The sequence below is a fragment of the Urocampus carinirostris genome, chromosome 10, assembly GCF_059441175.1.
Source record: "Urocampus carinirostris isolate Australia breed hairy pipefish chromosome 10, RoL_Ucar_1.0, whole genome shotgun sequence".
NCBI lineage: Eukaryota > Metazoa > Chordata > Actinopteri > Syngnathiformes > Syngnathidae > Urocampus > Urocampus carinirostris.
In genome coordinates, this window is record NC_142358.1 from 14795816 (window position 1) to 14823715 (window position 27900).

Below are 27900 nucleotides of genomic sequence, written 5' to 3' on the forward strand. Positions count from 1 at the left end.
GTTGTCTCGCGGGCTGGATTCAATCCCTTAGTGGGCCTAATCCGGGCTGCAGCCCGCCTGTTTGATACCCCTGATCTACATGATCCTCATGTATTGCCGAGGTACCGGATACGGGATTATCAACAGAGAATGAAAAATCGAATCAATTAATCAGTCGTGGGTCACAAATCAAAAGATAATTTGAGAAGGTGTGAAATATTTTTTTACTTAGTTTTATCTTCCTATTTGCACTGGATCGTGGATTTTTCCCATAAACTATAGAATACATTGCTTGACACATCTTTAATAATAATTGTGTAAAATTTGCAAACTTTTTAATGGTACCATTTGCTGTTCAGGTGCACCGGAGATTATTAAACCAGATCACACAGATTTTGAGGAGAGTGTGGCCAACACAGTGGAACTGGATTGCCATGTGCGAGGGTTCCCGGCTCCCAGTGTTATTTGGACCACTCCTGATGGAAAGGTACTTTGTACCGTACTTAGTATAGTATACAATTATATATGATACATAAAACATGTTGTTAAAAATGTCTCTTTCAATTCAGGTGTGACTCATAAATTTGTCTATACAGCATGGGGTCTATATAAACTGTCAGATTGATTATTGTGTCATTGCAGGTCCTAGAGACCAAGTCGGAAACCGTGACCGATGGCGGCGTTCACAGCGTGATGAGCTTTGAGGTTACGTCCGACCTGACTGCCTTCTGTAATGCTTCTAACGAGTACGGCGTCGCTGCGCAAACTTTTAACATCAAAGCCAGTGAGTACCTCCTCGAGTTTGTTGCCTCCACTGAGACAGTGGTCAAACCTTCACCCAGTGTTATTTCCTTCTTTTGATTACGATGGGATAATAGACAAACCAATGTGATTGCTTCTTAATTGTACACAATGAAATGTTGAAAGATTCCCTCTGATTATGATGCAATATGATTCCATTCAATTACCATCCAATACTACTAAGAATACCTTTGTTAGGGCAGAACGGCGGCTGAGTGGTTAATGCATCCGGGGCACAGTTCTGAGGTCATAGGATCAAATCCAGCTACCAGCCTTTCTGTGCGGAGTTTGCATGTTCTCTCCGTGCTTGCGTGGGTTTCCTCCGGGCACTCCGGTTTTCTCTCACATTCCAAAAACATGCATATCAGGGTAATTGGTTGGTCCAAATTGTCCCTAAGTGTGAATAAGCGAGTGAATTGTCTGTCTCTGTGCACCCTGCGTCTGGCTGGAAACCAGTTCAGGGAGTGCCATGCCCCCTGCCGGGCGATAGCTGGGATGGGCTCCAGAACCCCCGGGACCCTACTGAGGATAAGCGGTGCAGATGATGGATGTATGGATACTTTTGTTACAATTAGCTGACGACAAACCGATTACTTTTGATTCCAATGGATTCCTTTCGTTGTCAAACCAATCAGATCATGTCGATCAACTTTGCATTTCCCCAAAGCATCGAAATAAATCCCGCCCCAATGTTCCTCTGGTCTTTGTAATATCCGTTATTTCTGTCTAGGCTGTGCTAGTGTGTTGATTGTGTGTCACTATTGTTGTGTCCTCCTGCTCCCTCCTGCGCCTTACCTTATTTCAGCTGTACACACCACAACAACTGCTACCACCACTAGCACCACTAGCACAAGCACTCGTTCTGCATTCAAAGGTAAGGCTACAGTTGCTCTCTCTCGCTCATATATTTAAACACACACATGGATGGGACATGAAATGCATTTTCTTAATATTTGTTGTTTTTAAGAATCGTATTACAATTAAATTGCGCCATGTAGGAAAAATGCAGTCAATTTTACTGCAGCAAATTTAATATTAGCAAAGTATTGTGCTAAACAAATCACGCAACTACCGGAAAATTAATGTATAATTATATATTAATGATTTGCACGTCTTCATCACCTTAAAATATAATTAGATTAAAAACCTCTCTTGTTCAGTCATTCTATTGATATTTGATGAATTGATATTATTATTATCATTACTAATACATGTAGTTGAAACACTTGAGAACCAACTAATATTAAAAAACAATATAGACACCAGAAAATAAAGACTCTTTTAAAAGTATTGCTATTTATAATTTATCTATCTATCTATCTATCTATCTATATATCTATCTATCTACCTTGGTCATATCTCTCAAGAGGGGTGACCGACAGCAAGACAAAATTTTTACATATATATATATATATATATATATATATATATATATATATAATAATGAAGCTCTTCTAATGTTTGACATGACTGCAAATAGTAGTTTTTGTAGCAATGGTTAGTTTTGTGTCACATGCGGGTTTACTTTTGTAGCCATTTATATGGATTCAGCAATGAAAAGTGCACCCAATTTATATTCACTGCTCAGTTTTATCAAAGAGAATCATCCCACGGGTTTTTTTTCAATCTAAATGCACATGAAATAAAAATTCTTCCGGTCATCTCACTGTACTATTTTCATGGCAATTGCAATCCCAATGGCGCTCTTTGGTTGAGAATCACTTGAGACTTGAAACCCCCTACCCACTGTGTCCCTCTGGTCTGTGTCACATCCGTTATTTCTTCTTAGGCTGTGCTAACGCGTCTATTGTGTCACTATTGTTGTGTCCCCCTCCTGTATGCTAACACGCTGCGAAATCCCCTGTGTGACCCTTACCTTATTTCAGCTGTGCACACCACAGAATCAGCTCCCATCACTCGCACAGGCACTATTTCTTCTTCCACAGGTAAGGCTGCAGTTGCTCTGTGATAAGTTTATAGTTTAGAAGACTCTTAAAATAAGGAATTATAAACTTGCAAGGAAGACAAAGAAAAATCCCTTCATAACACAAAATGTAAACGGTGGATATAGTAAAAATGACGAACAGTGAGAAATAGTAACAACTCTGGCATCCAATGCAATCTTATTTGCAGGTGTCAACATTGAAAACAGAAACAAGCAGTATTATAAGCAGTACTAGTTGCCAGTCAAATTTAAAAATCAGCTATGGCAGCGTGATGTGGAAAAAGTCTGCCTTATTCAAAACAGCCCCTATTTTTATACTGTCTTCCCCGCCAACTGACGCTGGGTTGACAGCGTCACCATTTATATGTATAACAGCATACTGTAAAAATAGGGAAGATGGAGTACCTTGCATTTTCAGTAGTTTGAACATTTAACGTTTCATTTTAGTCTCCAGTTTACATTGTTTTTTTATTAACATCTGGCAAAAAACCCCAAACCTGTTCAACGTTGTAAAGATGTAGGATGAAGTTAATTGAATACACTTAAGAAAAAAATATCAGGATTTTTCAGCAAATATCATTCAAAGGGACAGTGTGTATTATTTGACCACTAGACGGTGCTGTATTTTTTAGTGTAACCGAAAACTACTGGTGAAAAGCACAAGGAAGAATTCAAACTAGAGACTCAAAGTGACCAAACGTCACCATGTTTTTATATCTTGGCCCAACCTGTAGCAGAAGGATGTTGGATAATTATGTCAGTTTCCTCTCGGTAAGGCTCATGATGTGGACAAAAATGCAAAATTTACAACCTACGAGTATTTTAAAACATGCATGTCTGTATGGTTTAAAAAGATAGTTCCTGAACTTTTGCTTATATTTTAAATAAGTATTTTTTTCAATGAACAAGGTTTTTTAACCACTAGGAGCCGCACAACAAAAAACAATGTGCCTTTGAAGATAATCTATATAAGAAAGTGAACTTACTACTGCAGCGAGAGGTTGAACATTAGACATGCACTTCCTTCCCTAGGGCAGATTTGTGGTTTTTTTCTTAAAGGGCAAAACATGTAAATCACAATTAAGTTTGAATAAATATTACTTTGCATCAGGATCGGCTATAGTATTAGTATAAACTAGAGTGAAATATGCAGTGTGGTCCAAAGGCTATTGTAAAGATACTTATACTGTGGCTAAATTCAACATTACATGAGTATGACCGTGAGACTTGTTAAAACCACTTAGCCTCAAATGGGCCCTTAAGTAGCACAGATGACTTGATTCACGACTGTAAAATATAATAATAGCTGTTTAAATAAAGACAAATACAATAAGTATGTTTTAGGATTCTAATGAGTATAAAGTTGTGATGGCATTCAGTAGACTAGTGTGGCAAGAAGCAGCTGACACCTAAAATATTCTCACAAAGTCGCCTGACAACCAAAAGGGGACCACTCCTCCTCTTAGTTGGGCAAAATGTGTTTTTGATATTTCAAGGGCCCTCAGAGGAAAAACTTCCGGTTTCTGGTTCTTGCCAAGTGTCACTTAAACGTGATTAAGTAGGGCGCTATCGCTGCTGGCCGTTATCGCATGTTTTCCCCGGGTTCTAAGCCTCTCTATCATTTCATAAAATTGTAAGCAGTGCATTTAGATGTGTGTGTGTGATCTTTCAGCAAGAGTTATTCAATTAAGCCTCGACTCCGACTGATAATTGTATTCATGTGGTTTTTCCCAGTCAAAGCAGCAACAGCTATTCCACCAAAGAAAATCAGGAAAGGTTTGTACAGTAGGATACTTTCAAAGGTCGGCTTTCTGCTTTCTCTCTCCTGACCAATCAATGCCACTGTTCCTTGCTTGCATCAGCACACTTTTAAGTTTCTACCACTTGGAAATGTTTCCACTTCCTTTTTCTCTTTAGGTTGCCAAGTTATAAAAAAAATCTGTGCTTGATAGACCTTTTTATAGGCACAAAGATACTTCAGGGTGGCAAAAATATTGATAGTGTGACAAAACAACTAGTGTAGTTCATCAATACAAGGCGCACCAGATCATAAGGCGCAACACCCAAACATAGCCTTTTGTGATATATTCTTCATATATAAGGGACACTGGACTATATGAGCATGGAATTGAAACAACACAAAATTAATCAATTTAACACTCATGTTGTGTTAGGAATTGGCGCCACTAACCGTTAGCGTGTTTATTTTTTACCTGGGGTCGGACAGTCCTGATCAGCAAAAAGAAAGGAGTATTGCTCAATATAGTTAATACAACATCCTAAAAATTATATCACAGGCACCCATAACCCTATTGTAATTTATGTTATGGCCCCTGAGATACATCAGTTATTACAGTTTATAACATTGAAATGGTTCACTGGAGAACCCAACACAACATAAGGGTTAATGTTAACCATAATATTTCAAAAACATAAACTAAAATTATGACATCTGGTTTCACCGCTAATGTTAAATTTAGCAACAATTAACACACCACGAGAGGTCACTCAAAGACCACTTTGTATGTTTCTTAAAGGCAGAATAGTTAACATATCAGTATAATTTAACAATTCAGACAAGAGTACTTAATTTTGTACAAAATGTTACCATAGACAAAAATATTCTTTATAAGGCGCACGGATTATAGGGTGCACTTTACATTTTTGGGGCCAATTTAGAGTTTTTATGTGCGACTTATAGTCCCGGTAAATACGGTATTTTGCCACTCAGAAGTAGATATGACATCACGGTGAAAAGGTCTATTCCGACGACATCCCTCCACGCTGCGGCATGCTACACAGTCCGGCCTCAACCCACCCTGCACCTGGACCAACTCTTTTTTTTGTTTTTCCACCCATACTGACCTTGTCCTTGTGTCTTCTCCACCAGAGGGAAGCGGCGTGATCATTGCAGTCATCATCATCGGTATCCTGCTTCTGGCCATCTTGGGAAGCGTGCTCTACTTTCTTTACAAGAAAGGAAAGATCTGTGGTCGCTCAGGCAAGCAGGACCTGTAAGTGGAAATTTTCATAACTCAACAGTCTCTTTTATTTTCACCAATGCAGATTTAGAATTAGAATTGTCTTTGTCATTGATAACAACGTTGTTTACGGCGAGATAAGACATCGCACTCAAGGATAAACATGTGATAGGCTTATATAGAAAAATAAGATAAAAAAGAATGTCTGGATAAAAAGGCAAAAATATTTACAAGCCATTGATTAAAGACTGTTTGAAAGTGCATCATAACAATGACAAAATATTGCAACAAAACAATAGTGCAGTGAAAAATAGTGCAATAACATATACCAGCAAAACAATTCCAAAATAAGTCAATAAATAATATTATATGAATGGGAACGATATATATTTTTTCCAGTTTAGTGCACTTGTTTAGGGTGGTGATGGCCTTGGGGATGAAACCGTCTCTGGGCCTCTTTGTCCTTGTTTTAAAATAAGCACATCAGTTTTGCTTGTTTAGCAGGATGATGATAAACAAAGCATGTCTGAAATGACTACGTTAGCAAAAGCCAAAATATGTATCAGTAGATATTAAGCATTTTACTGCAAAAGTGCACTTTGAGTGGGACGCGATGATACTGCGTCCTAGTGGCAAACTGGACAAGTTGCACAATACATTTTATTTTAATTTTAATATTTTAATCAAAGGATTGGTAAGATTAAAGCAGAGATAGTGGACAGAAATCAAGACCTGAGGAACGACTTCAGGCCGGTCGCCCTGACATCACATGGGATGAAAACCATGGAGCGGTTGCTGCTGCACCACCTGAGGCTACAGGTCCGTCACGCCATCGACCCTCTGCAATTTGCTTACCAGGAGAAAGTGGGAGTGGAGGATGCTATAGTCTACATGCTTCACCGATCCCTCTCTCACCTGGATAGTGCTAAGGGGGCTGTGAGGATTACATTTTTGGACTTCTCCAGTGCCTTCAATACCATACAGCCTCTGACAGAGATGGGAGTTAGCTCATACCTGGTAGAATGGATTACGGACTACCTGACAGGCAGACCGCAGTATGTGAAACAGGGGGGCTGTACATCGGACACTGTGGTTAGCAGCACAGGATCTCCGCAGGGGACCGTGCTCTCTCCGTTCCTATTCATTCTGTATACATCGGACTTTCAGTACAACTCTGAGTCCTGCCACGTGCAAAGGTTTGCTGATGACACTGCGATCGTGGAATGTATCAGAAGTGGGCAGGAGGAGGAGTACATGAAATTGACTCAGGACTTTGTCCAATGGAGCAATGCAAACCACCTGCACCTGAACATTACCAAGACCAGAGAGATGGTGGTGGACATCAGGAGAACTTGAACTCACCCGGTTTCTGTAACTATCAAAGGAGAATGTGTAAAATTTGTTCAGACCTACAAATACCTGGGTGTGCAGCTGGATAATAAAACTGGACTGGACTGCCAACACAGAAGCTCTATGCAGGAAAGGTCAAAGCCGACGGTACTTCCTCAGAAGGCTGGCGTCCTTCAACATCTGCAAAAAGCTCCTAAAAATATTCTATAAGACTGTTGTGGCAAGCGCCCTCTTCTATGCAGCAGCGTGTTGGGGAGGCAGCGTCAAGAAGAAGGATGCCTCTCGTCGCAATAAACTGGTGAGGAAAGCGAGCTCTGTTTTGGGCACAGAGCTGGACAGCCTGACAACAGTAGCTGAGAAAGCTGCGGTCAATCATGGATAATTCATCTCATCCACTACACAGCATTATCTCCAGACAGAAGAGCAGCTTCAGTGACATACTGCTGTCACAGTCTTGTACCAGGGACAGACTGAGGAGATATTTCTTCCTCATGCCATGAGGCTCTTTAACTCCACCCGGCGGAGTAAAGGCCCACATTAAACCACACCCCCCACATTGCATATTACCGTATTTTTATTGCAGTGTGTATTCTGTGTAGCACTATCTAGATACTCTATATAACACGCTACATTGGGTATCAACACGTCACAGTGGCTATTTGTGTATTGTATTCTTTTTGCTTTATTATTGTTTTGTTATCCAGCTGGGATGCTGCTGGAGTGTGAATTTCCCTGCGGGGATGAATAAAGTATCTATCTATCTATTCACATAAAAAAACAAAAAACAGAAAGGAGCCCAAAATGACCAACAAAACCAAAACTAATTCAAGTCATAAAATTCCCGTTAATGCTCAATTAGCTACATTTTTTTTTATGAATACCAAACCGCTTCGCTTAAGCCATGCTCAACTTGTGAAACAAACATGGTCTATCTTTTTCTGTTGTGTGAAATGCAATTATTACCATCTAATCTTAAATGGACAATGTGTACCATACAGCTACTCCTATGGGTTAAAAAATACGTTCTTAGATTAATGGATGATAAGTAAAAAATCCATGTACTATCTTCTAAAATCTCAAATAATTTTTTAGCTTTTCTTCTTTTTCACCCCATTCTTTTCTTTTTTCACTTTTTTCCTCTTGTTTTACTTTTTTGGTGCCCCTTTTTTCAGATTTTGCCTTTTGTTGTTTTCTTTTTCTTCCTTTCTTTGCAAAAGGCCGGGAAAAAAAAAATCAGAAAAATATTACAGTTTGGTCAATTTGAATCTCCAATATTTGTAATCATCATACTGTTTTTTTTTTGCTTGCACTACAATATTACACACTGTCCTTAAAAGGAGTTGAAACGACCCCGAGTTATTTTTTCTTGTCTTGGCATTATTTTGCCTAGGCAAAGGCCAGCGACCTACTGAGAACGGGTCCATGACCCGCTTTTAGGTCCCGACCAACCAGTTGATAAACACTGCCTTAAAAGATACTTATTAATCCAGGGGTCTCCAACATGATGCCTGTGGGCACCAGGAAGCCCCTTAAAAGCACCTGAGAAGCCACCAGACTGGTTCTGAAATTAGCTCAACATCGTGAATTTTAAGAACTTTGACAATGTTTTAGAGGTCAAGTGTACTTATTTTAACCCTACTTCTTACAATACAATAATGGTATCATCATAACAATAACGTAACAACATAGTGATAACATAAGTTGCTATTTTCGAAATGCATTTCAAACTGGTAGCCCTTCGCGCTGATCAGGAACAAAATGAGCGCTCAGGTTTAAAAAAAAATTGTCGACCCCTGTATAATTCAATTTTAATTGTCCCTCTATATTAAAGTACATTTTTCTAGTTGGATATTTTCTGCATGGTAACTTATGTGATTGACATTTGGTGCAACTTTGCAATGTCTTTTAGTACGAAAGAGAAATCCGGCAAAGACAACATTGTAGTGGAAATGAAGAGCGACAACACGGAGGACGCCATCCTACTGGGGGTAAACGGAGAGAAGCTGTCACCCAGCCACCAGGTACTGAAAACACACAAATAAATGACTCTCTGTGTGCTCCATTTATCCACCATGTTGAATTTGTCTTTGCTTGTGTGTTTGTCTTGTGAAGTAAACAGCGGTGAGCAGGAAGCCACTGCTCTGACGTGACTACTGGGACTCACTGATGGCTGCAAACTTCCACCGCAGTCTCTTTTTCCTGTCATTGAAGAAAAAAAAACCTCTGCCCCTGACCACAAAAGGATCACACTGAGCTCCATTACATCCCTGCGCATTTGTCAGAAGGCAACGTTTTAATTTTGGCTGTTTTATTTCGTATGTTGCTGATCCGCCACCATTGAGCAGGGACTATTTTTCATTTTATCGCCGAACAATCATTTGATCAAGTGCTTACTCCAGTGTACATACTTTGTCATCCGTGTATATATATTTCCTTATTTAAAGTGCTTTGACACTTGATTTTTGGAGAGCAGAGACAACCGCTCTGCAAGTCTGTACACTGAAAACCTTTGTATATGTCACCATTTTCAGTCCGAGATAATTCAAACCTATTTTTGCCTCTTGGTGCAGCCATTTACCTGTGGATCGTGTTATCAGATTGGCTGCCTTCAAGTCTGCAGTGGCCTAGACCGGTGTCTTTACGCTTCTGTTGTAGAGAATATATTTTTGCAAAGATATAAATTATTATAGATTTGACAACATAGAATTAACATTTGGTGTTTGTCTTTGATCATTTACATTCAGAATATTATGTGTTTGTGTGTGCGGGTGTGTTCAAATAGTTACTGTATATTACACCAAAGAAATTATGTCCAGACCCCAGAGCTTTGACTATATATACACATATGCAAAAACTTTCTACTGTTAAGATAGGTGATTTGTATTTGTTCAGTGCACTGATTTGTTTGTGGTCTTCATACAGCCCACATGTGTTTCTCAAATGTGAAAATATTTTTGTGATGTGAAAAATTAAGGATCATTTGTTGACTGCATTACTTCCTAAAATTTTTGAGGGAAGGAAGGCTTGTATATGGAGGACCAATCCTGCCATATGTAGAAATAAATGAATGAACAAATACATACAAAAATAAGCCATATAAATGAATGAACGCATAAAATATCGTGAGTCACGTAATATGAAAATATACGACATAAAGGCAATTACTTATTTATTAATGCATTTGGGCTGTTATTTCGGTATTTATTTTGTTGTGTAAGTTTTTACAAAAATGTTAATCAGTTGCCTGAGCTTTGAACCTTTTGGTTGGTTAGTGATGAACAAATCAGTTCGTTCACTGATCAACCAATAGGTGGAAAGTTCAGCCAGTACGAAATTAAAAAATGACAAAATAATTGCCATGCCGCAGAAATAAATGAGTAAATATTATTTATGTCATATAGTTAGGTATTACGTAATCTATGTATGTGTTAATTTATTTATGTGGCATACATTTTTAGGTATTTATCCATTTATATGTTTATTTCTACATATTGCAGTATTGGTCCTTCATGCTTGTATTCAAATTCTATGTGAGATATAGTCTCCCCGATGACAAACATTGGTAGCCTTTTCGTATTCAAGTCCAATAAAATACATTTTCAATTGTGCAACCAACAAACTAAACAGAACGTTATGGGCCGGCACAAAAATGCAGATGCCCGAAACTCCCATGAAACATAGGGGTGCCATTAACTTCCTTTCCTTGATGGGGAAAATTCTTAATCATTTCATTGATTATGTTAGTTTTTTGAGATGGGAGAATATCTCTTGAAACATCCCAAAATTGTGTATCGAGCAAAATAACACAGCTAGAAGCAGTTGTGCTGATATTGAACATTGAACTTAACACAGCAAACTACTACGTGGAATGTTGTGTCCTCAAGACACCTTTAGTAACAATAATTAACTTGAATTATCAATTACCCTGCCCATCCCTAACATTGTGTGTGACAATGTGACTGGACTACTACGGAGAAGAGGAAACAGATAATTTTTTTTCCTTACGAAATTTATAATATGTACAGTTGGCGTTTATGCATTACATTGTTAAAATACCAAATTGAGATGATCACTTGGTTTGATTTTATAAAAATCATATTTGGTCCCCTCTGACATCAACCCCCGTTTTGGATTTAGGATGGTGTTCCTTAGACATAATACTACTTGTTCACCTTTGTTAGTAGTTGATTTAAAGGTCTATTAAATTTTGTGATTTGTCTTCCATCGCCTGCCCCATTAGTTAGTGAAGAGATTTGTTATTAAATCCCCACCAGGACAGAAAATGGAAGAACCTTTTTGGAAACCTTTTTTTTTTTTAAATGAAACCGAATAAAAAATAAATAAAGAGTTGTTTCAGGACTATTTATTGGTTTTATTGAGTATATTATTTTTTTTCAAATAACTAATGATCAATTAGTTACTACATGTATTTGCATTTGTTTACACAATATTGCACATAGTATTACAGAACTACATTTTGTTGTGGTGGGGGGGTGGGTTTTGTAGCACAGATCCTTTAAAAAAATGTATATTGTGATAAAGTTCATTATTATTTTGTAATGTACTAATATACATTAGACTTTCATATAAGTTTAAGCTTTTTGTCCGTTTGAATATTGATGATTTGGGCAAAAATAGTAAGGAGATACAATACATACATTTACAGTAAAATGGTTATGTACTTGTATTTTTTTTTACACAGTATTTGGGAGAACAAATGCAATTTAATTGTGGGGTGGTTTCTCTCTAGCCTTCAAGCTAGTCCGTTGCTTTAAGCACTTGGTAAATATCTGAGATCGTTTGAAATATACTAATGCTGAAATATTTATCTTTGTATTTTATTTACAAAGTGTAAAACCGGTTTTTCAATGGTGAACCCTTTCAGATTTGAGGCTCATTTTTTTGCTTTAAGCTCTTGGTAAATTCCTAAGCTAATGTTTTGTTTGCTATTATATAGTAAACATCTTTTATAAACTTGTTCGCAAAATACATGAACAAAAAAAACAACAACACCAGTTTAGGATAGAGACATAACATTTTACGGACAAAAATATCAACATTTGAGTCAAAGATGACTCGATTTACCAGTTCAATTAACTCAACTCACCTTTGAAGCTGATGAGAGGAATTTCCTGTTTAACGGATAAGTGCCATCAAACTTAAGTAGTTAACCAGAACGAAACAATGAAAAAAAAAAAAAAAAAACCCTGGTTACATTTTTATTGACAACGCTGTGCAGTCTCCCCGAATCGTCATTGATGATTTTTAATTTTTAAAACATGAATTAAACAAATGTCTTTTTTCCTCATGACCGTTTTAAGTAAAACAACAGTGGCCTCTTGTGGCTTTACATCCAACAGCAGTCACGATAATGCTGTTGCGCATGCGCCAAGAACTTTGTCAACAGGGATTCCCTTCATTCGTTAATTTTCTTTTTTTAAGGACCATTGTTGCCGTTTTACCCCGGAATTAGATCAATATCGCAAGTTGCCTCCTGGAGGTAATTTATGAGGGACCGTTTGAGGAATAAACCACACTTGCTTTCACATACAACATCGTAGTCTCACACATGCACAACTATACTCTCATGCAGACACTTACCATGCAAACACTTTTATACTCTCATACACAATAATAAATTCACGCACACATATTATACTCCCAAACACACACTACTATGGCATAGTAGCTATGCTTTTTCAGACATACCCACGGATACATGCACAATTAGACTGTTACACACAGAACTATTCTTTCTCAAACACCATTAAAATTGTTATTATGGGGATTTTTTCCACGAATGATGTAATGATCACCTCAAATCTGTGTTTTTATTTTGAGTACTTTTGGTAACCATGCATCTGTGTTTAGTTGTATAGTTTAATGCCAAACTGGATTTGCTCTCAGTATTGTAGTGTGTATGACAGAATTGCAATGTGTGAAAGAGTATACAAGTGTGAATAGGTATAGTAGTATATGTATAAGAGTATAGTGGTATGTGCAAGAGACTATATTAGGGCGAGAGTAATGTGTGCATGAGTATAGTAGTATGTGTAAAAGTATAGTAACGTGTATTAGTAAAGCATTAAGTATGAACAAGAGTTTGTGAATGGTTATGACTGTGCCTATGAGAGTATAAGTAGGCATAAGAGGATGGTAGTGTTTTTTGCATAGTAATGACTGTGTTTGGATGAGAACAGTTGTGAATGTGTGAGAGTATGAAATTATGTGTGAGAGCGAGTATGATTTACTATTGAACGGCCTCTCATAGAAACTTGTGCGGCCCTAAAGCGACAGCACACAAACAACCGCCAGTTTACACGCACACTATGACTCACACGCACTTACACACATACAACAAAAGGCCTCAGTCAATTATGATCTGTGCACAAATGGCACTGCTTCACATAAGTATACAAAAATGTGTGTGTATTTTGGGGTACAGAATACAGGAATGTAAAATTGAACATTCTTGTCTTTTACTTACACAATCGCCTTTAGAGTGACAGTATCAAATCACAATTTATACCAGTAAATCAATACACAGCAAATGACACATCCTGAAACTATTAACAATGAAGACTCCATTCTTAAAATTTAAGGCAACTGGGAACACAAAACCGTAAATGAGAATGGACCCCACAGCTTCAACTGGAGTCATTTATGTACAATGCGTAACAAACACGTTCTTCAAATACCAGGTTCGCATCAACGTACCTCAAAGCATTGTTTGAGTTGGTTTATTCCAAACACAATCTACTACTGAATGACGAGAAAATAAATCAATGATTTACGGCTACAAGATAAACTTTATTGATTCAGACTCTGCGGGTTTTAATTGGTTATTCCTGAGTGATTTGAGAACTGACCATAATTTGGCCAAGTTTAAAAAAGCTCCACAGCGAATCCCTTTCAGGGGAGTGTCATTCCTTAACCTCAATGGATGGTGGTTTTATCACGCAAAATGTAAGGAAATAGTATAATTTTTACATGAAATCTGTATACATTTCATTGGTACATTCCAATTATTTTCACGGATAATGCCTCTTGAAGACAAAATTATTATGTTTGTCATCCTGATCTGTGACAACATCGCAGGAACACAAACATCCTATCAAGCCAGTGGCCATATTGTTTTACGTGTTAGTGTCAAAAAGTTTACGAGTGTTTTAAGCATAGTTTTTGTGGAGAACGGCTAGGCGTTGTGACACAGGTAGAGGCAGAATTGGTACAACTAAAGGGGTGCAGCTAAAAAAGGTTTAACTTGAAAAAAAAAAAAAAAAAAAAACAACAAAGGGAGACGCCAACGTAACCTCGGCGGAAAAACGCGAGCCTAGTCGACCAAAAAAACACACAGTGAGCATCAAGGCTAACCGGCAACCAAGAACGAAAAGCAGCAATCAATAAGCTCAAAGCAGGGGAGTCCAATTTTTTATAAACCAAGGGACATGGCCAAACCACCACCAACGCCAGGTTAGCCGATAAAAAAAAAACATGCAGTGAGCAACCAGGAACTAACAACAAAAAATGTCAATGGCTACAGCAATAAACGTGAAGCAGGCCGCGGATAAACCAAGGGATAGGACAAAACCGGCATTAATGCCAGTCCAGCCGGCCAAACAACAGAATGTGGGCTGCAAGCAACAAAACAGAAAAACCTTCGGCAGCCCCGAAGCAAGGAGCTGGTTTAAAAAAGTATAGACAGCAAAACATGCAGTGAAAAAGAAACAAAAAGTCACAATCGCCTACCCCAAGTAGAAATGAGCAAATTGCAATCGCTGGTCACAGTCTGTTTTAGAGGTCAGCTTACATGATATATTAATCAAACTCAAACATATATTACGATTCAGCATTTTGAAAGTGATGTGTTGCTTCAATGAGGTCACAGCTTTACAGGTAAAAAGCCAGATGGGTCAACTTTGAGACTAAATTTCTTGAGTAGCCTGGCACGCGGAATATTTTGCAACATATTTGCATAATTGTGGAAAACTACACATTCTGTGCCTAATTGGAAACAAAAAACTGCTGGGGAATACCTCTAAGCTTGCTAATGTTAGCAACGTTAGTCTCCAGAACATGCCAAGTTTCATAGTGCTTTCTTGTTCCACGGAAAACTTTGAACTTCAGTTTAAACATTAAAACATTTGGCGAAGGTGCAGCTCATGTTTCCACCTTGAAAGAACCCCGTTGTGAAAACATTTGTTAGCTTCACAAAGTTCCACACATTTAGCGGCGCAGCATTTGCGTCATAGCATTTTGCTTTCTGCCGCTATGATAACCTAAAAGGGACATTGTGTAATTTTTAACCCCTATACGTTGCTTTAGCGCGACCAAGAATGACAACACAACAAAGCCCAAAGGAAGACCAAAAAATAGAGACTCAAAGTGACCAAACCACATCATTTTTCTTTTTTTTCTGCCCAGCTGTTTACATTTGTTTGGGGTACGCGTAGCAACAAGATGGTGAACAATCTTGTCAGCTCTCTCTAGGTGAGCCTCATCTTATGTAAAATACATATTACCTGGACTATGAGTACTTAAAAAACGGGTTTTATGATAGTTCATGTATTTTTGCTTATTATTCAATCAATTTTTTAACCACTAGGAGCCGCCAAGTGATACACAATGAGAGCCTCGCCTCCCAAAAAAAAAAAAAAAAAAAAAAAAAAAAAAAAAAAAACATTCAACATTTTAAAGTTGACAGCTTTCGAGCTTCTTGTACGCTCAAGTATGCTACATTAGCGACTGTGGAAACAGGTGATACTGTCACTTTAAAGTAGAACAAACCAGGTTAAACAGTATTCACAAATGTACATTTAAGGCATTATTATTTAACACTATAATAGTAGCAGCAGTGAAGCGCTTCTGAATTAATTACAACAATATTTAGGATCATATTACAATATATTACCAATAAAGAAACAACAACAAAACTGACTGTTTTTGTAATCACAACACCGCACTGAGCTGGAGAGCAAAACCTGAACCAGACAGACGATGGCGTCGGACAAAAACGGTCGGAAAAATAAAAACAACTCTGCCGCACAACTGGGCCCATCTGGTACTGCGGAATGGGCGATATTAAAACAATCAAAATTATTTCAGGCACACAAGCTTGCACACATGCACATGATCCCACACACAACTGCAGCCAAACAGTGACAACATAAGCTGGTTTCAAGCATATGAAAACATGAAGTACCAAGTTCATGTTGTTCAGATAAAAGTAAGAGCCCTGTGGCTTTTCTCATGCAGAATTTAGAGTTGAAACACATTTAATAAATGTGTATGTTTGATCGAAATGACACAAGAAGTGTTTTTCACATTTAAAAAGACCCTTTAGACTAGATTAACCTACAGCGATTCCATTGGCTCCCTCTAAACATGTACATGGGAGTCGTTACAAAGCGTTCAGTTGTAGAGGGTGTCCCACGAAAATGTGTACACAATTTACCATGACAAAGCCAATTATTTTTCTCAGATTTGGTTTTGGAGTAGGAATTGAGGATACTGGGTTTTTGTACAAAAAAATGGTTTGAAACCATCTTGAAAATGTGAAAATAAAGCTGAATGTTTTCAGAAAAGTGTTTTGAAGCACAACCTTAGCCCATTATCCAAATGTCAAATCCAAAACTATATCTGAAATCTAAAAATCACCGATCCTCCTCCTCAAGAAAAAATTTAGCTTTGTTTCGAGCTGGGTCCCCAAATTAAAGTTAAGGGTGTGGGTTTACATACCCGTGGGCCCTGGTCCGGCTGGATTTTTTTTAGGCCCGATTGTATCTTTACTTTGTATATAATTTAGGGGATTTGTGTTTCACCTTTTAACAGTTTGTCCACCCCCAGACTCATAAAAAAATGTGTTTTAATGTGCAATGGGTTTTTAAAAAAAGAAAACAGAGTTTACCCAATTTAAAATAAAACATTTTTCTGAACTTTGATTAAAGTTTGGGCTTACATAGAGGTCTTCGGGGCACTGATTTGTCGACACATGTTACAAAGATATGTCCCAAAGAATAAATCACTATTTTCTACTTACTTTTTTCATTTCCTTCAAATAAATCCTAAATTATAAAATTGGACTGGCATGAAATATTTTTGGGGTTCTTAGACCAACACGCAAACAAATGCAGTGCTGCTAATCAGAGTTGTCTTAAGTCAACCCTCGCATTGCCGCTAGTACCAAGAGCAATCATTGGAGCAGACATGATCTCACATACTGACTTGTATATATTACAGTGTAATAATTACACACATTTTGTATACATTTAACCATATATTAAACTTTCATTTAGACATACATTGTATTCATGAGGTCTTGGTTACATTTTCAACAAAGCTTCTGAAGGGCGTTGTTGACGCCACAGGCCACATGCTCTTGTAGCAGCCCCGAAAGAGATACCACTGGTGGGTAAATTCTTGGCGGGGGCACCGGATAGCACCGGAGAGGGTCACGCAGCGGGCGGCGAGCCGTGCCGACCTTTAGAAAATTGGATCAAGCTGAGCAGGGGCGCTACGGCCCACGGTGCTATGTGAGAACGTGTGCCGTGGATGGAATGGAGACGAACTCTCGCAGGATGTTTTTGGCCATCTCAATATTGTTTTGTGCAATCATCAGTGCTTTCTGGATGTCCTGGTACGAATATCCCTGACTCATGAGATGCTCAATCTCGCTGCTAATTTGAGGGTTGACGTCTCCTGCAGGGACCCCGCAACCGATAGGGACGGGGAAGGGCGGGACGGGGCTGGGCCGACGCTCTGAGTTGATCCGTCTTGGGAGGGGTTTGGGAGGCCTTTCGGGAGCCTCCACGAGTTCAGAGATGCCTGAAGACACATGAACAAGGAAGTTATTGAGGCGAAGTAACAGTAACACCAAATTTAATATTCTGACCAAGGTGGGGTGTGTCGTTTGAGGTGTCCTTAAAAAGTTGAAAGTAGAATATTTCCTCAAGTACGTGTTAACTTAAACCAAATCTGTTCAAAGAGCCCATATTTTGTTCCTGTGTCTATCTGCTTTTATCTTACCCATAGCAGAGCGGTTTGTGGCGAAACACAATAGGTGAGAGGAATGGGGAAGACAAGGGCGTGTAGAGTACAGTATTTTCCGCACTATATGGCGCACCGTGTTATAAGGCGCACCTTCAATGAATGATATATTTTAAAACTTTTGCCATACATAAGACGCACCCCATTATAAGGCGCTATAAGTGCATGCTGGTTTGAGATCAGGTAATTGTGCAATTTTGTAATTGTAATCCTGTGCAGTCCTTCGAGACATTTTTGTGATTAAGGGCTATTTACGGTAAATAAATGTGACTTGACTTGACTACAGTAGAGAATGTAGTTACGTTATGAAACCTCTAGATGTTGCCACGCTAAAGGGAATGTCAACAAAACATTCAAAATGGTCAAACTTTATTGTTAACAAACAAGCTTTCCACAACTCCATTCACTCCCAAAATAAATAAACAGCCGTTTTATTATTTTCTCTGAGGTAAAACATTTTCGTGACACATCTTTAACATCTTTGAACAACATCAAGGCATATCATGTTACTTTTCCTCCATTTAGTCAACACGCAAAAAAAAAAACGTCTGATACTGTTATTTTAAATGAAACGTTAGTGCAATCGCAATAAAGTGACACTCGTAATGTGCAAAAACAACAAGTGCAAAACAATAACAATAAAGCAATAACATAATAACTGTAAAATGTAAAACGTAAACACACAAAAGAAAAACAAAGATCACTCTATAAGCTCCTCATTGACGAATCCCTCGAATTCTTCTTCTGCAGTATTCGAATTGACCATCTCAGTGAATGGGCCATCCAACACGTCCGGCTCCGTTTCATCAAGGTCGTCATTAATTGAGTCAGTGTCGCTGATGTTGTCTGGCTGTTCGGGGACAATTCCCGTCTTCTTGAAAGCTCGGACCACAGTTGAGACTGATATATCAGCCCATGCATTTACGATCCACTGACACATAGTGGCGTATGTCGCCCGGCGCTGTCTCCCCGCACGTATGAAAGAGAATCGTTGTTTAATATTTCCCAGTATGCACAGCGCGAAAAATGGAGTCGGCGGCTGCTTCTCGTAGTTGCGAGACCTTGCGAATTTAACATTGAGCCATATATAAGGCGCACTGTGTTATAAGGCGCATTGTCAGCTTTTGAAAAATTTTTAGACTTTTAGGTGCGCCTTATAGTGCGGAAAATACGGTAACTTGATGGTCGTCCCAGAAGTTTTTTGTTTATATTTGTTAGTGTAGTATGAAAACGGCAAAAGTAAGAAATTGCCTATATTAAGTATGGTCCAAATGCCAACCCAAACTCCAAGTAAGCTGAAAAAAGAAGACTCCAAGAAATGCAAGTACTTGCACGCGCAACATATAGAGCTTGGCAGAGGCTGCATTGATGACTTAAGCCAGGGGCAGCGAGTAAAAAAGTTCCAAATTCTGTACAGCTCCTTTAAGGCGAGGCTACAATAACATTTAATCAACCGAATAAACAAAGAAAAGTTGCATTAAAGTTACAGGAATTATATCATTGGTGTTGATTTTAAGTTTTGCTTGGAGAAGTAGATGTAGCTGTTGTGCATAGTGCAAACGAAAAACAAGTGCTACAAAGCACAAGGAAGAATGCCAACTACGGAGACTCAAAGATGCTGAATTTCACTATTTTTCTTCAATTTTTTTAAACAGTCTCACAAGGTTTTTTGGGATACCTGCAGTAGACAACAGATGACACTCAATCATGACAGCTGCGTCTAGGTGAGCCTCATGTTATGTAAAATAGGACAAATATTCGTGACCTACTAATATTTTAAAAAATGCACGGCTCACGGGAGGGCTTTTTGAAATCTCTTATATGATGTTCGGGCTCTCCCCCTTGTTCTTCTTGCAAGTTTAAAATCCATTGATATCTTCTTACCTTACTTTGATTGCCGAGTAAACTTATCAGTACCTTTAAATACATTAATTGTGGTGTCAATTTAGAAAAAAATGTGGAACGAACACTTGAGAACTGTAGTTGACTTTCTTACAAAAGACTTGGTGACATTTTAGTATTTTTGGAAGAAGAAAAAAAACTAATTAGGAGACATTGCTGACAAAAAAGTCGGAATTGCATATTAAATAAACAGCATAAAAGAAAAACTCAAAGACTATGATGAGTCAAACTTATCACAAAACTACATTCAGGGAAACTTACAAGCTGCCATAGATGATGAACTCGATGAGGAGGATGACGTTGATGAGGACGACGCTCCAAGATCCGAAAAAGCCCTTCGGGTGGAGGGCATAGGCATCCACGCTTTCGGGAAATCGTAACCATTGTCCTCATCTTTCCTATCCTCTGCTGTGTGCTCCCTAGGACCGTTGCTCAAGGGTAGAGGAGGGAGCTGGGAATAATCTGTTTTAGTTGAGAGGGTAATATAGTGTCACATGACAATTAAGATTGTGTATACAAGTTCATTATTTCGCATAAGAACCTGAATCTCTGGCTTGCTGGGAACTGGCCTGGATGTTATACATGGCCTCGTACATTGGAAGTCCGTCCTCAAGTTCGACGAGTGTTGACCTGGAGATTAAGCCAAAGTGTTTCAGCAATGTTGCAATACAGGCAATGTCATCTCCATCATTAAGTGATCATGTGGTGTAAGGACTACCGCTGGTTGAAGGTGATGGCTTGAGTCTGCGTCTGAATGGCAAAGAGAGACTGAGGTTGTGGCAGCCTTGAAACAGGGGGGCTCTCTCCTCTAGGTGGCGCTGGGACAGGGTGCAAGACGGGCCGAGATGAGGGGATCATGTATTCTGACTCCTCACTGTCGCGAACTTCTTCACCTGTTGCCAGCCGCACAGTCGAACACGGTCTGGAAGGTAAAACGTGTACTTTGAAGTGCTGGCTTGACTTATGAGCTAAGAGTTCAGTAAGCGAACGGCTTTAACTAAATGCAACACCCCTTGACTTCATGCCATTTACCGGTACTCTAAAAAGGGCCTCCATTGGGAGGGAGTATGAGACCAATCACCAATAGAACAAAAAATGCTCAGTTCGAAACAAGTGAAAGAGTGGTGTACAAACTTTACTTACATGAGTACTACTTTGACTGTTTTTATAAATGTATATTCCCGAGTTGTTTGGTTGCATCGTATGTAAAAAGCAAAAAATATCTCTGTGAGGTTTATCTCTAGAGATACAAAAATGCTTATAACAATTTGTTGAATTTTGAATACATATTACAACTTTGGATATTTAAAGAAAACCGGCACCCTATATAGCAGTAGGTTACCAACCTCTTTGAAGCCAAGTGTTACTTTTTGTTACTTTTGGTGCAAAGGCCTGCCTTATTGATATACATACATTTCTAAAATAACTTATCATTACCATGTTGTTACTACGTGATTACCAGGTTGTAATTGGAAAAGGTCAACCACTGAAACATCATTTAAGTCAGAAATCAAATTGAATCGAAAATTACCAATGACACATCACTGGGGAGCTACTTTCAAAAACTGTATGCAGGCTACTTAGGTGTTCTTAGGGGGCTACCTGCTACCCACGTTGGAGGCCCCTGATGTAATGAATAGCCTTTTTAAGGAGCAATTATTCTATTCAATATTTGCGTAGACACCCCTGTCCTAAGATATATAGATAAGGCAGCAAAATTGATTGGTCATATGCGACAACTTGTCAATTACACAGTTGACACAAACAACCATTTACTTTTATGGCTACCAGTTTACCTAGCATACATAAAGACCTGGGGAAATTGTATGAACCTACACATGATGGACAGAAGCTGAAATGCAATGCAATAGCTTCGCATGTACCTATAAAAATTTCTAAGTTTGAAATCCTAAAAGAAAACAAATGCTAATGAATACCTGTTTGCCAGTGTGTAGATAGCATTGGCAGAGGACGATGGTTTGACTTTGGGGTTGTCATAATCTTGAGCACCCACAGAGACAAAGTTCTGTAACCAAAAATCAAAAAACATCAAAAATAAAATAATGTGCAGTTGAATTTTTGCTCATATCTGTCGACTCTGCATGCTATTTTTTAAAACGACTATAAATGCTGTTGTGCTAACCAGCGGGTGGTCCAAACTGAGAGAGTTATTGTTCTTCTGCGGATCCGTTCGTGCGTCTAGAACAGAGGGTAGCGCCAAAGGGAGGGAGTGTCGGTTGGAGAGCTCCCTGACACCTGTCCGGATTTCCACACCCACGACAGAGACTTGACCGCACAAGGAAGATGAAGGAGACGAAGATGTGGGGGCTTTGGGAACAGGCCGAGAGTTCCAGTCAGTGGATGACCGGTTGGGAGGAGCAGGTGGCAGTTTCTCTCTGGGGGCCTCACCGGGCGTGCAGGGTAGGGGTCGTCTTTGCAAACGCGTGTCCAGGCAGGTAACAGACACGTGTGGACGGTCGGGTGGAGGCGGAGGTGGGAGATCCCTCAGCGCTGGGGGCAAGGGGAGAGGCTTGTCTTTATGATGAGCTGCGGCCTGGAGAGGACAGTCAGACAGTTATACCTGATTAGTGCTACTTTATATTTTCATATTATGATAAAAGAGCGGATTAGAGCAGTTACTGTAATTTTCAGACTATAAAGGCGCACCCAAAACCCCCAAATTGGCCAGAAATTTATACGTGCAATATTGATCAGTCGATGAATTAATGGCCACAATTGCCTAACAATGGTAGCAAAGGGGATTTGAACCGGACAGCACTGGTATGAGTGCTGAATACTGAGAAAAGACTCCTTACTATCTGGCAGCTAGGATATGATGTTCACAATTGCATAACATTTAAAGCAACGGGAATCAAACCAGGATTGCGGGGGGCGATCCGGTCCACTAGTCCACTAGGAATACAGACAACACAATGAAAAGGCACTAGGTCTTATTTCACTATTACACTTTTTTAGTCACGGTACCAGGTATGTGAGATAAAAGGGGAAAACAAAAAGCGATTAAAAATTGGAATAAAATTTGTTTTCACTCTTTTTCAGGTCAAACTAAGCATCATAAGCGACTCACTTTTTGAATATGTGTGGCCAGGCGTTTATTTAGGACTTTCAGGGCGACCAAATTACCTCCCACAATGCCTTTATCTTCATTCAGTTCAGAATATTGTGCACTTTGTAAAGACTTAGCGAGTCGGCGCTACAACATTGTACTTCAGTGCCCCCCAACATTTCCAGTTCCACAGACCAGTTTAATATATGACCATATTCTCGTGGCCCAGTCCAATAATTTTAAACATTTGGTACCGTGTCTAAGAATACTGTAGTGTGAAGATGAGATTTCCTTCCCTTCGTGTAGGTTTTAGGTTAGGGGATGGTGTAATAATAATCTGTAATCTGTACTGCCCTTTGAGACTTCTTGTGATTAAGGGCTATACAAATAAACACTAATGCAAATTAACGTGTCGTCTATATGCCTAGTGGTCTAGTTGATGGGATCTTGCGCTTTCCCCTCTGTGATCCGGGTACTAAAGTATTCCCTTTGATTCAAATGTGCATTTATATATGGTATTATTTATTTATAGTTGGACCCTGGCCCTTACAGTAGTAATTATATGCACCTTATGGTCCAGTCTTTTTTATATTAAAAAACACATCACAAAATACTTTTTGCCGGTAAGCCTAATAATGCGGAAAATAAAGTACTTGTGCAGACTTTATTTGCAACTTATGCTTAGACCTCCACCCATAAAAACAGAAAAGGATCCCACAAAAACAATATCAAACAGGGATTGTTTAAATTGTAATTATCATATTACTTTTAATAGTAGCAGCCATGAATAGATCAGCATCACTAAGCCCAAGTGTCAGAAAAATGTGAACAATAGTAGGACCTGTTTGCGTGACAACACTGGTACACAGCAACTGAATGCGCCCACTTCCTCTTCACAACACTGTTGTTATTGGTTGACTTAGAGCTGTGAAAACAGTCACCCTATTTAACAATACGGGCCATTTCCTGAAAGCTTACTATCTGTTTAAGCCATATTTAGAATTCAGACTGGTGCATACAACTCCTTTTCAAAGTAAACTGCCTTGATTAATTCAGGGTAAAAATAAATCAATGGGCGAAATGGGGGAAAGTCTTTTTTCACATGTCTTATTATTATTCAATATTGACAGAATTACCTTTTAAAACCCAGCTAAAGTCAAATTTGCCTTGATAAAACTTTTAAAAACAATTTTTTTCTGTGAGAAAAGCATCTCCAGGCACACAAAAGATTAAAAAAAAATTGAATTATAATTATTTTATTGTCATTGATATTAACTTGACAAAACATTGTTTTTTCTAGTTTTACGACACGTTTAATTTGTTTTTCTACAAATGTAGGTAAAATTCTATTTAAAACTAGCAGAATGTATCTTTAAGAAGGAAATATTTTCTATTGTAACTGTACACATACGATTAGCAAAATAAGCTTTTTTCATTTTCAAACAAACTAAGCTGCCTGGTTGATTTCCCTGTTCTACCCTCTGAGCAAATAATCAAAAAAATGCCATTAAAGAATATTCCATTCACTCTGCTGATCACAGAAAGACTTCACATATATAAAATTAATGCACGCTTTTTGTAAATAATTACCAACCCATTGTCATGAATTGGGAACAAAATTGGACAATTCCCTGTGGCACAGGCCACCAGTCAAGTTCTTACAGCAAACTTGCGTGCCACAGTACATTGGTTGAGATAAACTGGCTTAAGTAACCATGTTTGAATTCATATACTGATCAATAAATATACCATGCTTGTTCCAATGCTAAAATAAAATTAATAATATTCTTCATCTTTACAGACCTTTGTAGTGACTCCCGGACTGGAGGCACCTGGTGGGTTAGTGGTTCTGTGTGGAAGCAGGTCTAGTCTTGGTGGCACAGGTGGTAGCGATGACTGAGGAGTCATGGACATGGGTGATGATGGACGTTCCACCTGTATCACACAACAAAGCTTCAACGTCTCAAAAACAATAAAGAAGTAAGGGTTACTAGGCATGAATATAATAATAAAGAAGTAAAGGTTATTGAGCATAGCAACTTTTCCTTGGTGATTAGACCGATAAATTCTAACTTCCGCAAAACAAATGACAAGACAGAAATAATATTTCTTGTAACTTGTCACAAAGAATGCTGTGGTGTTGAAATATGACAGGTGTATCACTGCTCTTTATTATCAGTATTTCAGAAAGTTTCATGGCAAAATGTTCTAAAATGTTATTTTATGCTTTGTGCATGAATAAAACTAGCATGAACAAACATGGAAACGTGTCAATCGAAAGGGGAGGACTAACTAGCATAATGGGAATAATTTAAACAAGTCTGTTTGCAAACGGAAATAATGTGGCGAAACGAACTGACTACAAGTCCTACTCTGCTGGCCTAAAAAAAAAATATCTGAATCGTGTAATGTTAATTACTTTATATGATTACTTCCAAATTGACTGTCAGCATTGTTTTAATGCTTTGCCACTGGTTGCTCTTCTTCCAGATGTGTTTTCATATTTACTCTATTCAGTTTCACTTTTATGGTAAAATATGCTCTATGCGCAACATACAGCACAGATTAAATGACTTCTCTGCGTGCAAAGAAGCAAAATATGAGGCACAATATAAATAACCAATAGCAACAAGACCAATAGCAGCAAAATTTCTTTTGTCTTCATTTATTCGCAATATTTAAAATATTGCCACATCTTACTCACCCAAAATCATTTTTTATTTGTATGTAAAAAGGTACGCATTTAATCCATCACATTTCAGCCATTAATTGTTGCCAGGGTCAGAAATCTACTCCTTCAAAACATCTTCTACAGGTCAAGTTGCATAAAATAAGCGTCGACAAGGCTGTTGCTTTAACCAAATTTCAAGTTGGCGACACCAGGGCCTTCTAGCAGGCGTAAGCAAACTTCAGTTTTTTCGCAAACTATGATTGGTTAGAGGGCAGTAACGGAGCTCCACGATGAAAAGGAAAAAAAAAACGCCATATCCACAGAGACTGTCGAACGCATATTTTCAGCCCTAAATCTAACAAAATGTTATGCCAGAAATAGGACAGGATATGCTCGACTTCCAGCATTAATTTTGATGGCGATAGAAAAGTACTTCTTGATGGAACTGATATGCATGGATAATCTGAACGTCTGAATATTTGAAATCTTAAGAAAGGAGGATGGATTTTGTGTACAAATAAATGATTTTTGGTTAGTAAAATGTGGCAATATTCCTAAATAATTCCAATTTTATGAGATTATTCTTGTGCTGTGGGCTTAATGTTCTGTGTCATGTTGGGAAGAGCTAAGGGGAATGAATGTTTGGTGAATGTGAGTGTGTTCTTGACTCTTGCCACCTCACACTAGGTATAAAGATGGATTATTGATGCTTTATTTTACGTGTCATAGCTGCAGTTAAGGTTTTATAGCAATAGAATAGTTATGAAGGGTTGGATCTATTCAGAGGTAGCTTTACTGAAGGCCTAGGAGTGAAATGCATCGTCCGCCACTGATTTACACGCATGATGGGAATGTCTTGCTACCAAAACATTCAACTCACCTTTGTACAAGCAAGTTTGCTCATCATCAAGTGGGGGTCTTCAAGTCTATCATCGTCGTCGTCATCATAACTGGGCGATGGAGCACCCTCTGCCCCAAAAAGCCCTCTGCAGGAGCTCCCACTGTTGTCTTTTGGGTCAAACGGATCCACAACTATATGCTCGGTACCTTTAATCTCGCAGCGGCAGAACGGACAGCCCGTGCCTTGACCCTCGGACTCCTGCAACAGTGGACATGAATAAGGAATGTGCACGAACTTGCCCAGAGAGAACAAAAATACAACAGTCCCGTTTACTACCTGCCAAGCGGTCAAACATGATGTGCACATTAGATGACCACAGGGCTCAATCTTCACGTCCTTGTCATTCTCTGCACAGATTTTGCACAGCTGAAAGGTAGAGCCCATCTCACAGTAAAGTTCATATTGCTCCTGAAGAAGAGGAGGGGTGGGGGGGGGGAGAACAACTGTCGTAAGCCCACAGGAGCACACATTTTCTTTTCAGTAATACTCAGGAACCATTTTATTCACTTTAGGTTACATTCCACAGTTATATTTTTATTTGGCCATGTAAATGTTTAAAACAGACCCCTGGGTTATTTACTATGATCTATTGTGCCAATTTTCCACCCTGGTTGAGCGATACTTGGAAAAATGGATTTGACGATAAAGAGGCTTGCTGCTCTGACCTGTGTGACTTTAATGTGGTCTTGGGGTGAAGGCTCACAAAGTCCTGTCAAGTCTGGATTTTGGGGTCGGCCATCAGGGAATAAATAGCTGTAGATGTTGAGACAAAGGGGTGATTACGGAAATCAGGTGTTCCACAAACATTACTAGACTGTTCTCACGAGAGCACACTTTCGGACCAACATGCAGGATTCAAATTTCAATTTGGATCATGAACATTTTACAAAATAATACAGCAGCATTTCTGTGGCAACTTGTGACTGCTCCACCTTGGTCAGCATTTGAGAGTTGCTGACCAAGAAGAATAAGATCCGGCACCCTGTGTGATGACTTTTTCATCTTTAAAAAAATATATATTCACTAATAGCCTCCAATTATATGCGAAATCTGTTACAATATATATATATATATATATATATATATATATATATATATATATATGCCGTGCATAATTTTTCAAAAAAAAAAAATCTCACTTCAACATTTGTTAAACAGGAAGTTACTGTCCTGATCATGGCACATCTTGACTGCTACAAAATAGATCATGACTCAGCAACTTGATACTTGCATGACACTGACTGTACTCATTAGGAA

At 38.7% G+C, this 27900-nt stretch overlaps 2 protein-coding genes across 7 annotated transcripts in view; one reads left to right on the forward strand and one right to left on the reverse strand.

The window, feature by feature from the left end:
- The window catches only part of mcamb (melanoma cell adhesion molecule b), a 45814-nt gene extending 34396 nt beyond the window's left edge, over positions 1-11418 (forward strand). The window contains exons 11-18 of one of the 5 annotated variants that reach the window (XM_088345749.1): positions 339-466; positions 622-763; positions 1586-1654; positions 2667-2726; positions 4460-4501; positions 5616-5739; positions 8966-9077; positions 9169-11418. In XM_088345749.1, the coding sequence (XP_088201875.1) occupies positions 339-466; positions 622-763; positions 1586-1654; positions 2667-2726; positions 4460-4501; positions 5616-5739; positions 8966-9077; positions 9169-9171 (680 nt within the window). In that variant the 3' untranslated portion in view covers positions 9172-11418. The remainder of the gene's footprint in view (positions 1-338; positions 467-621; positions 764-1585; positions 1655-2666; positions 2727-4459; positions 4502-5615; positions 5740-8965; positions 9078-9168) is intronic. The other 4 variants (XM_088345750.1, XM_088345752.1, XM_088345753.1 and 1 more) reach the window with 4 other exon arrangements.
- Positions 11419-13518: 2100 nt separating this feature from the next.
- cbl (Cbl proto-oncogene) overlaps positions 13519-27900 on the reverse strand; it is a 37547-nt gene continuing 23165 nt past the window's right edge. Inside the window, exons 7-17 of one of the 2 annotated variants that reach the window (XM_088345370.1) lie at positions 27309-27396; positions 26920-27051; positions 26623-26841; positions 24875-25006; positions 22414-22558; positions 22148-22332; positions 21942-22030; positions 20723-20926; positions 20546-20634; positions 20266-20466; positions 13519-17880 (exon numbers count right to left, since the gene is read on the reverse strand). In XM_088345370.1, coding sequence (XP_088201496.1) covers positions 17585-17880; positions 20266-20466; positions 20546-20634; positions 20723-20926; positions 21942-22030; positions 22148-22332; positions 22414-22558; positions 24875-25006; positions 26623-26841; positions 26920-27051; positions 27309-27396 — 1780 coding nt within the window. In that variant the 3' untranslated portion in view covers positions 13519-17584. Of the gene's footprint in view, positions 17881-20265; positions 20467-20545; positions 20635-20722; positions 20927-21941; positions 22031-22147; positions 22559-24874; positions 25007-26622; positions 26842-26919; positions 27052-27308; positions 27397-27900 lie in introns of both variants that reach the window. The other variant, XM_088345369.1, reaches the window with a different exon arrangement.